General features: G+C 35.4%; 2 protein-coding genes across 3 annotated transcripts in view; both read left to right on the forward strand.

Moving 5' to 3' along the window:
- LOC101893689 (RYamide receptor) overlaps positions 1-18,715 on the forward strand; it is a 449,765-nt gene that overhangs the window by 369,351 nt on the left and 61,699 nt on the right. The window lies entirely within an intron of this gene.
- On the forward strand, positions 4,320-6,131 carry LOC101892482 (uncharacterized). Its single transcript, XM_011292823.3, has 2 exons — positions 4,320-4,820; positions 4,888-6,131. Exons 1-2 carry the CDS (start codon positions 4,532-4,534, stop codon positions 5,490-5,492), a joined length of 894 nt encoding a protein of 297 aa, XP_011291125.1. The 5' UTR covers positions 4,320-4,531; the 3' UTR covers positions 5,493-6,131.

The following is an 18,715-nucleotide window of genomic DNA, read 5'->3' on the forward strand; positions in this document are numbered from 1 at the left end:
TAACAAGTCACGGCAACACTTCGTAGATGATAGACATCACGCAAAGACTGCAGAGTTGGGCACAAATCAAATCAGCTTCAAATTCAGATACTTCTTCCCAACTGTCAATCTAGTCAATGGGCATATTAATTACATTTTTTTTTTTTTTGAAATTGAAGTTGTAGGAAAAAACTTATACGAGGTGGCTGACACTTCATTCAGAAAATGGATTTTTAATGATATTCGAGCTTGCCTTGATTTTATTTTTAACAGTCAATTAATAAATGTCATTAATATGTTGATTCGAAGAGATAATTTAAAACAAATTAGTTATAATTTAATGAAATGGATTCATTGAATTCGATAGACTCATGCTAAATAGAAATTCAATTAATATGGGACAAAAATTTAAATTTATGAGTTTTTTAGGAAAAAAATTAATAAAATTGTTAAAATGATTAAACAAAATTTTCTTTGTGATTGGTTGTGATATAAGTTCAAGATTTATTAAAAACAAATAGGAATTGTCAAAGAATTTCAATTAAATTGAAAATCCGTTTGCTAAATAAAACATACTTTAAAACAAGTAAAAAAAGGAGTTCGGCCGGGCCGAACTTTTAATACCCTCCACGTTTTGGGAAAAGGCAACATTTTTATATAAAAGTGTCTAAATTCAAGCGTAATTCACTTTGTACTTCATATACCAGTAAGAAAATTTGCATAATGCAGTTAAACTTATCAAAATACCATAAAATGAGAGACAAAACGAGACAATTTTATACTTCAAAGATTGTCATCTATCAAAACTTCTAAAATACCAAATTTGAAACAATTATGTGGGTAAATGTGACTAAGATTATCATACCGAAAATCGGTGAGTATCGTTATATGTGCGCTATAGGAAAATTTGCAACTAAATATTCAATGTTCAGCTACCCATTATGAACTACAAATACCAATTTTTATCAAAATATGGAATATAGCAGGTACCGTTATATGGGGGGCATACCAAAACGTGAACCTATACATGCTATGTTTCGCCAAACGAGCTAGAACCAATTATGACCTAAAATATCAATTTTTAGACAAATCCGTGGAAAATGTGGCAAAAATCATCAAAATATGGAATATCGAAAGGTACTGTTATATGAGGGCATTCATTTTCAATAGCTGCAATCCTAGACACAATACATATTTTTCTGTGCTACGTCAAATAATGTGGGCTGTATCGTGATTTCAAAAGACAGACAGACAGACGGTCATTGTTAAATCGACTTAGAATTTGATGGTGATCATGAATATAAATACGTTATCCCTAAATACGACGAATATTTAGGGATGTCACAAACGGGATGACAGAGTTAATATGCCCTCCTTTCCAATTGGCTTCTATTCTGACCATAACTCTATGAAAATATTAGTGACGATCGGACACGTATGGTTAGATCGACTCAGCTCAGCGAGATAGGATGAGCTATATATAACAACGTGGATTTAGGACCATTATTTCGAGGTATTTCAAACTTGTGGGACAATTAAAATTATGATATCCCCAAAAACATAGTGTTGTAATGGCAAGATAAAAAAGTGCAAAAAAAAAAGAAACACCATAATTATCGTGATTTCAAAAGACAGACAGACAGACGGTCATTGTTAAATCGACTTAGAATTTGATGGTGATCATGAATATAAATACATTATCCCTAAATACGACCAATATTTAGGGATGTCACAAACGGGATGACAAAGTTAATATGCCCTCCTTTCCAATTGGCTTCTATTCTAACCATAACTCTATGAAAATATTAGTGACGATCGGACACGTATGGTTAGATCGACTCAGCTCAGCGAGATAGGATGAGCTATATATAACAACGTGGATTTAGGACCATTATTTCGAGGTATTTCAAACTTGTGGGACAATTAAAATTATGATATCCCCAAAACATAGTGTTGTAATGGCAAGATAAAAAAGTGCAAAAAAAAAAAGAAACACCATAATTTTAACTTTTCTTCTTTAATGAAAGCAAAAAATGTCGGAAATAGCTTCAAGTTTTAGAATAAATTTAGATTTATTCGAATTGGTCACATTTGGCACGAATTATGGCCTTCAAACGGCCAATGAAACCGTCACACGCTGTCCGAGTATTGCTCTGCGGTATTTTGGCCCATTTCCGGCGAATTGCTTGCTTGAGGTGATCAACACTTTGGTATTTTTTAGTGCCAATCTTGCTTTCCAAAATACTCCAGACGCAATAGTCCAAAGGGACATTCCAACCAGGGACATTCCAGGGACATTCCAAAGGGACATTCCAACCAGGTCTGCCGCCAAAATTTTTGCGTGCCTAGGGCCTTAATACACCCTCTAGAATATTTTCGCGATAATATTCGACATTTATTCTGATGCCACGTTCGATTAATACAAGCGGAGAGCGACCATAGATTGTTATGGCGGCCCACACCATCATCATGGCCGGCGTTCGAGTTCTGGTGACCAACCGAAGATGCACATTTTCAGCTGACCTCTTTGGCAAGTAAACACGATAATTTTGTTTGTTTACAAAATGCTGGACAACGAATGTTTTCTCATCGGAGAAAACCAAATTCACGCTTGAATTCCATCATGAATATTATTTTTCTGGAAAATTCTCACCAAAATGCTCTCGTACGCTTGTAAACAATAAAATGAGCTGTCACTGAAATAATTTTAAAAGCTCTACGATATATCATACATAAAATCGGCCGAAATATATATATGGGAGCTTTACTTACACCTCAACCGATTTCAATATAATTTGGTATTTTTGTGGTACCAGATTTCGCCTCTCTATCCGAATTTCATTGGAATTGGACATACATATCGCATTGGTTGCATTAAATATATATAATCGGCCGAAAATATATATACCCAAACCTCAACCGATTTCAGTATTGTATTTCCCCATATTCCCCATATTTCATATTTTTCAGATTTTAATCTTATTTGCAACGAAATACCTATAATTATGATAGGTCCACCATATCACAGTATCTCCCAATATTCGATATCATGCTAATTTTAGCCACATTTTTTAAAAGAAATATTTGAAGCTTGATATTTGGGGTTAGTAATGGACACTACTTCTATTGGCAAAATAGTTAGCAAGTAGTTCCATGTTTATATTCCTATGATATAAAACACATTTTTTATATTCTAAAAACTTTAACCACATTTTACAACAGTATTTTAAATATGTAGTTTTCAGCCTTTATTGGTATAAATTTTCGCTTTGAAAATACCAATGCTTGCAATCCTGTAAGTCCGAGTTTCACTCGGTGATAACAAAATATTTTTTTTCCAATTTATGTAAATACTCAAAAAAAAAAAAAAAATAAAAATAAATAATAATAGAATAAAATAAATAAATAAATAATAATAGAATAAAATAAATAAATAAATAAATAATTGAATATGCATAAATAAAGCTGATTTTTCTTTTTTTTTCAGGTAATCATAATTGTCTCTTCTGATGTTCTGTTTTTTTAAAATTAAAATAAACGGTAATTGTATCACTATGGCTTTTGTAAAAACTCGTATTTTCAATTGATTCTCCAGAATTTGATCCTAATTTGATCCACCATCTTAAATTATCGTCCTTCCTTAAATTATTGTAATGACAAAAAAATTGAAATAGAATAATAACACCATCATTTAGAGTATTGAGTTAGTGGGAAACTATCGTTAATATACGAGTATGTATGTATTTATTGCATATTTCATGATTTTTGCATTTCCGCAAGCAATAACTTTTAATGGTTTATTCTTGTAAAGAGACCGCAAAGCATTACTTTCAAAATTTTTTTGTGTATTCTTTTGATTGGCTAGGAAATTGTTGCATGTTACGCAAATAACCAGTATCCATTGATAATTAGTTGCAATATCAAATCCTAATCCTATCATGTGGCTGGATAGCTGTTGGTTGTCCTCTGACTATCTGCCAAACACCTCATCTTTTGTGTTACGCGAACCTTTGTTCATGCAATCGCCATCAGCGAGTAGCAAGCGAGCGAGCGAGTCATCATCAGCAGACAAACAGGTAGAAGAAGTCACTGGACAGCAGCCACCAACAATATTAGCATCCAAGCTAGCAACTTTGCCATTCAGTCAGCCAGCCAGCCAACCCAACGAAATAATCAACCCACCAACAGCTGCTCTTCTGCATTGGTATGTATGTCGTATGCCGTATTACATGCGAATTTGTAATGATGTTCACGAAAGCTTGGCGGTAAGGTTGAACTTCGACAATTTTTGGGTATAAATGGATGAGACGCCTAGTTGAGATTGTCAGTAAACCATTTGATTTAGTTTAATACACATCCAACATCGCAACGTAAAGACGCGAAACTTTCAATTTTCCAACCCCCTCTATTTAAGGCTCTTTGCTTATATCCAAAATCGCTGAAGAGTGAGAGAAGTGCAGATCACAGATTAACAAGGATTACCAGAAAGTTAAATCTGTGCGAGAACAATATCCGAAGGAAATCAAGAACGTTCTTAAAACAATCGATCGGAATGAAAGCCTTTATTTTAATGTCATGCTTGGCCTTGGCTGCCGCTAGACCCGAAGCCGGATACGCTTACAATAGACCCGGTGGTAGCGGTGGTGGTGGCGGTGGTTTCGGTGGCAGTGGAGGTTTCGGTGGTGGCAGTGGAGGATTTGGTGGCGGCAGTGGTGGCTTCGGAGGCGGCAGTTCCGGTGGATTCGGTGGTGGTGGCTTCGGAGGTGGTGGAAGCGGCGGATTTGGTGGTGGTGCTGGAGGTGGTGGATTTGGTGGCGGCGCAGGTGGTGGATTCGGTGGTGGTAAGAGAAAAAAATAAATTCGAATTTCTTAGGTCTTGGTTTTAACAAATACACATTCCAATCTCAGGATCCGGCGGTGGTTTCGGTGGTGGCGGTTCAATTGGTGGATTCGGCGGTGGAGGCGGTGCTGGTACAACTTTGGTACAAAAGCACGTCTATGTCCATGTTGCTCCTGAGGAACCCGAAGAATCTCGTCCACGTCCTAATATCCCAGTTGGACAAGCCCAGAAACACTACAAGATCATTTTCATTAAGGCACCATCCGCTCCATCGTACCAAGCTCCCGTTATTCCTGTGCAACCACAAAACGAAGAAAAGACTTTGGTTTATGTGTTGGTCAAGAAACCAGAAGATCAACAGGACATTGTCATTCCTACACCAGCTCCAACTCAGCCATCCAAACCCGAAGTATACTTCATCAAATACAAGACCCAGAAAGAAGGCGGTGGTGGTGGTGCCATCGGTGGTGGAGCTGGTGGTATTGGCGGCGGCATCGGTGGTATTGGTGGTGGAGCTGGAGGAATTGGTGGCGGCATTGGCGGAGGCAGTGGTGGTATTGGTGGTGGACTTGGCGGCGGCAGTGGCGGCATTGGAGGTGGTATTGGCGGCGGTAGCGGTGGTGGTGCTCCTTCAACTAATTACGGCCCACCCGGCAAATCTGGCCCTTATTAAGTTCACAAAATCCCTAACCAAACTGGATTATATTTTGCCAATCACATGACCGCTGACATTTGACGCAACAGAAATTTATTTAAATCCCAATGTCCACTAGTCTTTACAGTTGAACATTTTTTCTGATTTTTTGAGATACGACTGCCAAACCAAAACTGGGACAAATGACAATGACTTTTAAAAGAATTATTCTCTGTTTAGAGAATGTTGTATTTCTCTCAAAGATATGATTCACATCTTTAAGGGAAGTACAAAACTAACTTTTGCTGTAACAATTTACATGCAAACACACACGCACACACATGAAAAGAACGATCTGTGGTTATACTTCTCTTACCTACTTTTGTATATAAGCCATATTTCCCTAAAAAGTCTAGCTCTCTGGCCTTATTCTATCACTGTCTACCTTCCTCGTTCTACTTTGTATATAAGTCTCTGCAAACTATCTTGAACTATTATCTATCTATCTTGTAACTCTCATTATTAGTTTAAGTACGTCCATTTTGGAGATTAACAACTGATCTTTAAACTGAAATCTCCAAATGGATTTGTTATGTTTAAACTGTTTATTGTTTAATTTTGTATAATTTGTTAAGAAGTTTTAAAATGCATAATAAAAAATTACGGTGACAAAATTAATTAGAAGTTGTCAAACATTTTTTGTATCCGATGGGAGGTCGTTGGGAGTAAACTAATTTAATTACATTTATACTGACGTTCAACCGAGTTGAGATTGGTGAGTGGAATTTTATACAATTGAAATTGGGTTCCATATCATAATCCCCACGGACATAACCCCCTTTACAATTATGGATATTATGATTTTTTTCAGTCAAAACCCCTACAATGTTGAAAAATCTGTCATAATCCCCAGAAAGCAGCAGACATATAATGAATAATGGAGATTATGTCCAAAACGATTGCGGACATAAACCCCGTTAGGGGGTAGGTATTTTTATCCTGATTTCGGTAAAATAATTTTAGCGGCAAAGCGCTTGCTTGAGGTGATCGACACTTTGGTATTTTGCGCTGAAAATGAAGCGAGGAACCTCATTTTTTGACCATTCTTGTGTGGGGCGTGCTGAGAACTGTTGGAATGTCCAAGGTCTGCGGCCAAAATGTTTGCGTGCCCAAGTCTTTAATACACCCACCAGAATATGTTCGCGATAATATTCTGATAAGCGACCATCGGCTGTTATGGCGGGCCATCACATGACCGGCGCTTGAGTTCTGGTGGCCAACCGAAGGTGCACATTTTCAGTTGACTTCTTTGGCAAGAAAACACGATAATTTTGTTTCTTTACAAACTGCTGGACAACGATTGTTTTCCCATCAGAGAAAACAAAATTCGGCAGTTCACCACTTTCGGCCAAGCGCAGCAACTTTTTAGCTCTTTTGAGTCTATGTTCTTTCTGCTGTGGTGTAAGTCCTTGCACTTTTTGGAATTTCAATGGCTTTACCCCGAGCTCATTTTTCAATATTTGCCGAATGGAATATTGCAATATGTTCATCTCACGAGTCATTTTTCGGCCACTGCGACGCGAGTTTCGATCAAGTTGTTTCTTTACTTTTCGAACCATTTCTGCTGATGTTGCTGTTGTATTCTGTCCACTTCCTTGACGTCCAGGAAAATATAAAGAAATCACATTACCACGCTTGAATGAATTCCATCATGAATAACTTTTTTTCTCGAAAATCCTTACCAAAATGCTTTTGTAGGCTCGTAAACAATATAATGAGCTGTCACAGGAATAATTTTAACAGTTGTAGAACGAGTGGCTTAGATATGACAGCAATCTAAAGTTGGTTGCAGTTTTTTCATCTCACCCTGTATTTGCATACAACGATTTTAAAAAGTGACATTACATGATGCCTCTCCCACAAAAGATCAAATGAAAGGATGAGTGCGAAATATCGGATATCGTCTAGTACCTCCCTATAACGGCGTAGAACAGAACAATTTTATCCGAAATTAGGCATATGTGATAGGAAAACAGTAGTAGCGAGTTTCAGTTTACGAGAAAGCAAATACCAGTAAAATCGATAGGAAAAAGTGGCCAGGTACTTTGTCTTAACATTCAACCGAAACATTTGTATACTCCCCACCTTGGAAAGGTGGAGGTATTCCTTCCGTTTGTAACACCTCAAATCTAAGATTATTTAACAATTTCAGTCTGTCTGTTGATATCTCGATACAGTCCACATTATTTGTCATAAAGCTTAGAAATATGGCACAATAGTTTGAATTTGTATTCAAAATGATGTACGTGTTTTCCTGTAGCGTTTCCACATCCATGTGCCCATATAACTGTTCCTCCCGATAATCGGTATTTTAATTACTTTAGCCCCATTTTCTAATGAATTTGTATAAATTTAGGTATTTGTAATTCGTAATAGAATATAACTCAGGTGGAAGAATATTGTACGTATATTTTCATGATTTTTGGCCCATTTTTTCACGAAATGGTTCCAAATTTAATTTGGATACTGCGCTTGAGCATTGTCCATGTTTTACCATAGCACCCATATTAATATACCTTTGCTTATTAGATATTTTCACGATTTTAGCCAAATATTCTATCGGATTTGTTTCAAATTCGGTTTTGTAGTTCATAATGGGTTGTACAACAGGTGTCCAAACATTTTCCATATTCGCCCAATGTTTCCATATAACTGTACCCACAGACATACAATATTTTCATGTTCTTAGCCGGGCCCCTTAACTGCATTCTTCAATCTCGCTGGTATTTGCAGATTAAAGTAGATGGGATTGAAAGTTCGGTCCAGCCACATTTAATGTTTTTATACCCTCCACCATACTATTACCACACATGTTTATTTTTCCAGCGTTCTGGTTAAGTTCGTAAATGGGCCATGTAGGTCCACGTTTTCATATAGCCGCCATATAACGGTTCCTTCCGATATTCGGTATTTTGATGATTTTAGCGACATTATTTACCGAAATTGTTTCAAATTTAGTATTTGAAGATTGAAATTGATACTACAACCTAAGACAGAAAATTGTCTGTGCAGGTCCATGTCTTCGTATAGCCCCCATATAACTCCCAAAATTCGGTATTTTGACGAGTTTACGTACAATATCCACCAATATTGTTTGAGATGTTGTATTTGAAGTTCGTAATGGATACTACAGCCTGTGACAGAAAATTGTCAATGCAGGACCAGGTCTTCGCACGGCTCCGATATAACGGTACCTCCCTATATACGATATTTTGATGATTTTAGCTACATCATTCACCGTTTATTTCAAGTTTCGAATTTGAATATGGCAATGGATCATGACAAACAATGCCTATGTAGGTCCACGTCGTATAGACCTCAATATCACGGCTATATTCGGTATTTTTAGAACTTTAACAGAATTTTTTAAGGATTTTATTTTTTAAAAATTTCCAAATTCGTTCCAAATGGTGGAGGGTATTCAGCCGGGCCGAACTTACTGCTTTTTAACTTGTTTTACTTGTTATTTAATGCTTTGATCTACCAAAATCTTCCAAAAAAATATCGACATAGGTAGTAAGTTCAGTCTGGTCGAACTTTCACGAAGATATGCAAAATGAGGATCAAGATATATTCAAATCCAGCAATTTTCATTAAATATAAGAAATATAAGAATTCAAAAATTCCGTTGAAAAATGGTGGAAAGCCATCAAAATATAGGATATAGGGTGCTACTGTTATATGGGAGATATACCACAGTGTGGACTTATATTAAATGTAGAAACGAACAAGTAACAACCTTCAAAAACTAAATTCCACACAATTTCTTTGAAAAATTTGCTAAAACTCGTTGAAATTCTTATAATGAGGGTTTAAATTTTTATTGGAATTTTCATTTTTATACCCTCCATTATTCCTTATATAACACTTCGAAATATTCATCATACACATTTGTTAGGTAATTTTTAATTAATAACACATTATTATTCTTATGTAGAAGGGAATTTGTTTTTTTTTCTGTGTATATTGGTAATCAGCATAAAATGCTTGGCCTATTTCCAAATTAAATAGAATGAATTTGGCATAGATATGTGTATGGTTCCTAATATATTTATAGGTATACCCCCTATAACAGTACTTCTTTATTTTCGGAATTTCGAAGGTTCTTTTCGATTTTCAATAAAATTAGCCCCAAAAATCAAAGCATCACTTTTTATTATAGCCTTTGTATAACTGTTCCTCCTTATTCTCCGCATTCCGATTTTTATATCCTCCACCATTCTATGTAACTTCTCGAAATATTCATAATAGACCCTGCAGAGTATGTATATTCTGGATCACCGTAAAATTCTAAGAAGATATAGCCATTTCCGTCTATCTGACTGTCTGTTGTAATCACGCTATATTTCGAAAGAAAATTTTGCATGCATGCATACCCAGTAGGCAGGTTAATATCGTAAATGGGACATGTTAGTCCACGTTTTCGTATAACGGTATCTCCCGATATTCGGTATTATTACCGGAATTATTTCAAATTTCTTATTTGAAGTTCGCAGTGGGTACTATAACCTATGACAAACACTTTTGTATACAGGACCACGTCTTCGAATAGCTCCATATAACAGTACCTCCCGATATTCGGTATTTTGATGAGTTCAGAAACATTATTCACCGGAATCGTTTCAAATTTCGTATTAGAAGATCTAAATTGGTACTACAACCTATGACAAACTATTTTGTATGCAGGTTCACGTCTTCGTATAGACCCCATATGGCGGTACCTCCCATTATTCGATATTTTAATGATTTTAACAACATTATTCACTTGAACGGTTTCAAATGTCGTATTTAAAACTCGTAACGGGTACTACATCCTATAACAAGAAAAGTCGAATGTGGGTTCACGTTTTCGTATCGTATATTTCATGTAAGTGGTAGTGTTCGAATTTTTTTTTTTTTTTTTGAAAATTTTTAAATTCCCATAAAGCGGAACTTTCGCCTTTAAGGATTTTAAAAATAGCCGATTCTTCTTTTTCGAACTTATCGTCGTTTTACTTGTTGGGTATAATATTCTTTATAGCCAATATAGCAATCCCCCGTAAGTGGCGTGTATAAATGACACCTTGTGCCCTTTTCCTCATTTTATATCCATTGGCATAAGATGCTATACCATTTAAACACCTTTAGCAAGAATACGGATGTAATTACTTATATCCTATTCCATATAAATATTATTTAATTATTTTTCCATAATTCTATATTTTGCATATCATTTTAATATTTTATAGGAAAAAGATAAACAAAACTATCGTGATTTAACCGCAATCTAAGTCTGCCAATTTATTTCAAAGTTATGAGAATTTTAATAAGATTTTGCATTTGGAAAATAACACCACATCCTAGCGATGCTTTACCCCAAGTCTGCAACTGTGAAACATCCCTCGAGGCACAATTCTTCTGCTGCCCGCTTGACTCTCTTTAATGTTGCAACAGCAACAACCACAATTGCATAAACATGCCTAGGTATCCGGAATCTATGCGATGCATCGCATCGCATCTAGTATCTGTTCAAGGAAGTTAAATAACAAAACTTTTAGGAAAATTGTAGAAAAAACCTAATTCAGCTGAAACGACAGATAATGCAGGCTGTTGTGTACTTAGCAAATATATTTTCTACAGTGGAGCATGATGGATGAGCAAAACGCTGGCAGAAGCAAGAGCGACCACGACCAAGCAACCAACCAACCAACCAACATAATAGCAATGCTAACAACTTGTTACAAAAGAAGAAATAAAATAAAAAAGTTATCTTGGGAATTTTCAGCCAAATCCAAAAATAACTTTATCCATTTACAATGGGAGTCATCCGAAGAGAAAAAAGCTGCAAGCCATAGTGTCAACACAAAGACGAAGGAGAGTCAACCAACCAGCCAAAAGACCAACCACTGGGGATGCCGATTTTATATTTAAACTCTATGAAAATATTGCTGTCGCAGAGTTCCAATGGACTTTGAATTTAAATATCGAGGAAAACTTAATTTAAAATGAAGCACCTTTCCAAAATTGTATGAAGGAAATTATTTCGTCTATTCTATCTCATACACTTTCAGAATTAAAATATATTTCCACACCAATCCATGTCGGCATCTCTGGTGGTACATTTAACCACCAAGTGCACACGAAAAAAGTGAAAGTGATAAAGGAATAAATAAATAAAAATAACTTAAAGGTGTAACGAAACTGCAACTGCAAATTTTGCAATAAACCCCATTGCCATCATGCATCCCAAAGAAGATGTGTTAGATCAGTCGCATAAAAGCCAGTCTTGCAGCAGGAACTATGGACATTGTGTGCAGTGAACGAATGGAGATATTCAGAAAAACGCCTTTGGCGAGCTATGAAAAACAACACAAGTTAAAACGACGTCATGAACACAAAACGTAAATTTCCATTATTGATGACAGAGGCCACTAGGAAACAAAGGAAAAACATATGGAACTCAAGGAAAACCTATTGAGGAAAAATGCAATTTCAAGCCGAATTTAAATACCGTTTACGATATTACGATTTTAATACTGTGGTGTAAGAGAATAATCATCTTCTCCATGTCCAAGCCCTAGTTTTCATGGCAGATCAAATGGTCGATTTTCTTACAATTTTGAATTAAGTATGTGAAACTGCGGATATTGAGACTTTGGGGCCTTGAATTGTTTGAAGACAAATCTGAACTTTTAATAAAACAAATTAAAAAGTTATGATTATCCAAATGTTTAACCTCTTATGGAGTAGGTTCTGAAAGAATGGGCCAATATTGGACATTTCGTATCGGAAAAATTATAAATTCCATATTCATTTTAGGTTTCTGGCAAAGAGAGATTTATTTAAATATAGCAAGCTGTAAAGAATCGCTGATTTGTTTCGCAAGTTATGACAGATAAAAATATTGAAAACTGTGCAAAGTTGGAGCAAAATCGGATTATCGTTTCTCTTTCTATGCAAAAAATATATATTGAAAATTTTGACCTTTTGTGGGGAAGGTACCAGAAGAAGTGTACCGATATTGCTCTATTTCGAACTCGATCTAAGTTTGACAAAAATATTATGATGTACCAGTTTGGACCAAATCGGATAATTCCTTTGAGAGTTATCGTGCGCACCAACCAGACAGACAGACGGACGGACATCACTAGATCGACTCCAAATGTCCTGAAACAGATTTGGTCCAATGAGACATAGGATCTAAAACCGTTATTTCGACCAGGCACGTTTTGGCCGTATCAAATGATATTTACCTTTTCTAGCCATATGTATGGCTGAGGGTATAATAATCAACCGCTTTAGTTGGTCTGGTAAGAGGAGCCGTCATAGCCTTAATAGTAGACACTACCCGACAAGTTTCCTCTAAAGCTTAACTTAGAAGCATGTATTTGGTAAAAATCGATTCAGATATATCTATAGCTTCTTCCGATTTGATATTTAATGCCTTCAAAGCCGTAATAAATATCCCGTAACAATGATGTCCAGTACAAGATATGAAATATGGCTTAAAAAAACCTGTGCCAAAATATATGCAGATCGCATTAGATTTTAACATATCTGCCATATATATCATTATTTGATGCCGCTTTTATTGTGCACCAAATGTGTAAAAGCAGGCCAAAACGGACGGATGATGTCGAATTTGAATTAGTGTAGATTTTGATAAAACTATCATATATATATTAATTCCGATTTGATACTTACGTCACCAACTTGAAGGAAATCGTTTAAAATATGGCTATAGTTCTATATAAATGTTTCATGTGTTGGGTATTTAAGTTTTATCAAAGTCATGGCACGCACTTGGTAGCAATTATATTTGTAAAATTTAGTGGATATATATAAAGATATAGTTTCAATATGGTAGTTCATTCGATTTCAAATTGTAATCGCTATAAAGCCAATCAATAACATACGATCTACTTCAGCTTATAATAACAATATATATAATATAACAATTTATTTGTTACATATAGCTCTATTAAATATGAATGCCCAACGACTTTGCCGACGCCGAGTCATGAACTCAAAACGTTTAGTTTTGTAGTTGGACGTTCAGACGTTATTCATTACTTGGCAATAAGAAAACTAAATTCTTTTGCTTTTCATTTTTAGGAATAGCCCATAATTTTCAATCTACTGGTAATGTTGAAGCTAGCTTGTTTACATTACTTTTTAATGCATATTTGGTTCATAAAATTGCCAAGCTTTTGCTGGGGAGATATATTTCTAATAAAAGAAGTCCACTACATATTTTCGGCAACACTTACTCTGAAGTTTTCAAACATTGCGACAAGTTTTCTTTCGGTTGAAGTTTTTGTTTTATGAAACTTGATCGTCAGCTTTTCCCATCCATTACTGATGTCATTTCGACCATTCCTCTTTGTTTGATTACACAAAAGCTTTCTGATTGACACAAAACAACTGACCCGTCCATGAAGGTGAGAATATTGACACCTATAAATGATTGTTTCCAATGATTTTGACTGTGAACTACATCCTAGGAAATATTGTTGTTTTCCATGCTCATGGGAACGTAAAGGTTTATCTGATGCATAAACGGTGGTGTTGATATTTCATTTTAGTTTTTTCTTCAAGTTTTAGGGATGTCATGTGTTTTTCTGAAGACATTGCAAGTGAAATAATTTTATTAATATTAATAGAAAGAAATTTTATCAATGACCCTTAAATTCTATATTAATATATATTATTTGGAGTTTTTACAAATTCATGTGTCTAAGCAGCTGGCTACATATCCCGGATCACTATAGAGTCATATATGTTACTCATCTCGTTTGTATCTGTTCGAAACATCCATTTTGCAAACACTGACAAACTTTCCTCATGACCTCAGTAAAAAAGTGACCAGCACATATGTCATAGTCAGCATTTCTAGTAATAAAAAAAAAAAAATACCATTACCTCAATAATGATAACTACATATCCTGGCAATATTTTCCACTACTAAATAGTGAGTTTCAAAACAATATATGGAAATTTTAACCCATTTACACCCAGAATTTTTTCGCTGGATTTTCGTGTTGAAATTTGGTACACGCATCCCTTTGGTTTCAGAAACACACTTCATTCAGTGATTTTGAGAACAAACGAGGGTACGCAAGAGTTTTCGACCGACCACTTTAGTTGCCATTGGCACATTTTGAAATTACATACAGGGTGAGATGAAAAAACTGCAACCAACTTCAGACTGTCGTCATTTCTAAGCCACTCGTCCGACAGATTTTAAAATTATTCCAGTGACAGCTCATTATATTGTCTACAAGCGTGCAAAAGCATTTTGGTAAGAATTTTCCAGAAAAAAATTTATTCGTGATAGTGTGATTTCTTTATATTTGGCTGGAAAACCACAAGTTGGTATCGTTAAAGCACTCCAGCATTTAAATGTGAATAATTTTTTTGTGTCTCGCACCATCGCTCGTTACCGTGATACTGGTAGCGTAGCCCGACGTCAAAGAAGTGGACGGAAGAAAACAGCAACATCAGCAGAAATGGTTCAAAAAGTAAAGAAGCCACTTGAAAGAAACCCGCGTCGCATTGGCCGAAAAATGGCTCGTGAGCTGAAAATATCGCAATATTCCATTTGGCAAATATTGAAACTAGTAAAGAAAGTCTTAAAGTCGGGCGGGGCCGACTTTATGATACCCTACACCACTTTGATAATTTAGTAGAGCTGCGCATAACAATTAAAAGTTTTTATGTCAATCATACAAGCTATGAAAATTATAATTATTTAAAGTTCAAAGGACTAAATATGCCGAAGCATTTGCATCTTTTAAATTCGGACTTATATTGCCCATTTGGTGCACAATTATATATGGGAGCTATATCCGAATCGGAACCGATCTCGATAAAATTTGGCAAAGATATTTTTGAGCTATATTTGATATATTTCCCTGAATATCGTTGTTACAGAGTGCATATTACGGCTGTGGGTAACAAATATAACAAATCGGATAAACAGTATATATGGGAGCTATAGCTATATCTGAACCGATCTTCACCAAATTTGACACACTAGCTTCTAAACTTCAATTCGATCGTAAGTGCCAAATTTCACCCAATTTTGGCAAATATTAGACGTTTGGTGCACAATCAAAGGTAAATCGGACGAAGTTATATATGGGAGCTATATCCAAATCTGAACCGATCTCGATAAAATTTAGAAAATGTATTTCTGAGCTGTATTTGATATATTTCCCCAAATATTGTTGTTAAAAAGTGCATATTATGGCAAATATTATGGCATATTATGGCAAATATAACAAATCGGATGAACAATATATATGGGAGCTATAGCTATATCTGAACCGATTTCGATCAAATTTGGCATACTTATTTTAGAGTCCAATCTGATCGTACGTGAAAAATTTCATACTATTCGGACTCATATTAGACGTTTGGTGCACAATAAAAGGAAAATCGGACGAAGTTATATATGGGAGCTATATCCATATCTAAACCGATCTCGATAAAATTAGCAAATGAGCTGTGCTGTATTTGATATATTTCCCAGAATATTGTTTTTACAGAGTTCATATTACGGTTGCGGAGGAAAAAAATAACAAATCGGATGAACAATATATATGGGAGCTATAGCTATATCTGAACCGATTTCGATCAAATTTGGCTTACATACAGGCCTAATTTGGTGGTATGTACCAAATTCCATACTATTCGGGCTGATATTACACGTTTGCTGCACAATAAAAGGCAAATCGGACGAACTATGGGTCTATCTCGTTTCCTTTTGCCTGTTACAAACAAATGCACAAAGACATAATACCCTGACCACCTTGTGGTGTAGGGTATAAAAAGAGCTCGGGGTAAGGCTATTGAAATTCCACAAAGTGCAAGAACTTACACCTCAACAGAAAGAAAATAGACTCAAAAGAGCTAAAGAGTTGCTTCGCTTGGCTGAAAGTGGTGAACTGCCGAATTCCGTTTTCTCTTTTAATCCAATTCATATGTAAGTTGACATTTCGAGTTCTGAGCTGAAGAAATTTCTGCCCACAAAGTTGTGTAGTTAGGTCTACTATTATGTACAGATCCTATATAAAGATACTTTTTAATTTAAGATATTTTGAGGGTTTCCAAACAGTTTTTTTTTGTCAACAAACTTAGTATTTGGTATTTTGCTTCGCAGGGGTAAAAACTCCACAATTTATTAATAAACAAAAACGGCACGAGTTTTTTGCTGATTATGAGATATGACATCCGATACTAAAATTCAAAATTAAAATTTTGGGACTTTCTCGATATTACTTTTATACCCTCCACCTTATATAGTATGGAGGGTATATTAAGTTCGTCATTCCGTTTGTAACTCATCGAAATAATAATTTTACACCCAACATAGTATATATATTCTTGATCAGCGTAAGACGATTAAGCCCTTTCCGCCCGTCGTCTGTCCGTCTGTTGTAATCACGCTACAGTCAAAACGAATTATGATAGGAAGCTAAAATTTTGCACGGATCTGACTTTTGTCTGCAGGCAGGTCAAGTTCGAAGATGGGCTATATCGATCCATGATATCGTATAGCTCCCATATAACGGTACCCCCAATTTTCGGTATGATTTTAGCCACATTTTTCAATGGAATTCTCTTAAATTCTACAAAAAAATTCTTTATGAGTACTTTACCCCTTTAAAGAAAATCGTTTATATAGGTCCATATATCGGCACCTTTGGATATTCGGTTTTTTAAGATTTTAACAAAAATTTTAATTATTTAAAACAATTAAAATATATTTTTTTATTCTAAGATTCTGATAACTGCATATAAACTATGATTCCAATTATCACATTTGGGGTAAAAAATCAAAAAAAAAAAATAAAAAATAAAAATAAAAATTTCTTTCCTTTTATGAAAAATTTAAAAGTTTCTCAAATTTAGCACTGAGTTATTTAAAAACTTGAAGTTGTTGGTAGTGAGGTAGAACTGTGTGATCTATAACCAGTAAGGAAAGCTCAAAAGTCGGGCGGGGCCGACTATATGATACCCTACACCACTATGCATATTTAGTAGAGCTCTCGTAAAAAGGTTTATACAGGGCATTTCAGAGCTCTATGAGATATTTGGTACAAAATCAAAATCTATTTAATTCTATCGTGCATTTTACGAACTATAGCTATCTCTGAACCGGGTTTCTCCAAATTTGACGTATTACCTTCTAGACTGAATTCGGTCTTATGTACGAAAGTCAGGTGATTTGGGCTGATATAGGCCATTTGATGCACAATTAACACGAAATCGGATGAAGATATATATGGGAGGCATATCCAAATCGGAACAGATTTTAATAATATTAAAATCAACTATTTTTGGGCTTTATCTGATATCTGGTACCAAATATCATTCCTGTGGAATGCATATTACGGATGTGAGGGACTTAAAGATCAAATCGGATGAAAGATATATATGGGAGCTATAGCTATATCTGAACCGATTTTTACTAAATTTGATATACTTGCTTCTAGGCTGAATTTAGTCCGATGTACTAAATTTCAGTCCATTTGGACTTATATCGGCCATTTGGTGGTCAATTAACCCGAAATCGTATGAAGATATATATGGGAGCTATATCCAAATCTGAACCGATTTCGATAAAATTTAAAACAGCTATTTCTGTGCTCCATCTAATACCTGGTACCAAATATCACGGTTGTGGAGTGCATAGTAGGAATGTGAGGGACTTAAAGATCAAATCGGATGAAAGATATATATGGGAGCTATAGCTATATCTGAACCGATTTTCTCCAAATTTGATATACTTGATTCTAGGCGAACTCGGTTGGGTGTGCCAAAATTCAGGTAATTTGGACTGTTAGTGGACATTTGGTGCACATTTAACCCGAAATCGGATGAAGATATATATGGGAGCTATATCTAAATATGATCCGATTCTCACCAATTTCAATAGGGTTCGTCCTTGGGCCAAAAAAATATTGTTTGGAAAATTTCATCTCAATCGGATAATAAATGCGATCTGCATTTTGTTCACAAGAATACATGGACAGACGGACGGACGGACGGACAGACGGACTGACATGCATAAATCTCAGAAAGTGATTCTATGAAGGTTCTCAAAAGTAACTATGGGTCTATCTCGTTTCCTTCTCCATGTTACAAATAAATGCACAAAGACATAATACCCTTACCACTATGTGGTGTAGGGTATAATAATGTAATAGCAGTTTCTT

Source organism: Musca domestica, unplaced genomic scaffold, assembly GCF_030504385.1.
Source record: "Musca domestica strain aabys unplaced genomic scaffold, Musca_domestica.polishedcontigs.V.1.1 4, whole genome shotgun sequence".
In the NCBI taxonomy this organism is placed as follows: Eukaryota; Metazoa; Arthropoda; class Insecta; order Diptera; family Muscidae; genus Musca; species Musca domestica.

Coding starts and splice junctions, on each gene's coding strand:
- LOC101892482 (XM_011292823.3), top strand. CDS start 4,532: ATGAAAGCCTTTATTTTAATGTCATGCTTGGCCTTGGCTGCCGCTAGA. Junction 4,821..4,887: donor AGGTGGTGGATTCGGTGGTG/GTAAGAGAAAAA, acceptor TTCCAATCTCAG/GATCCGGCGGTGGTTTCGGT.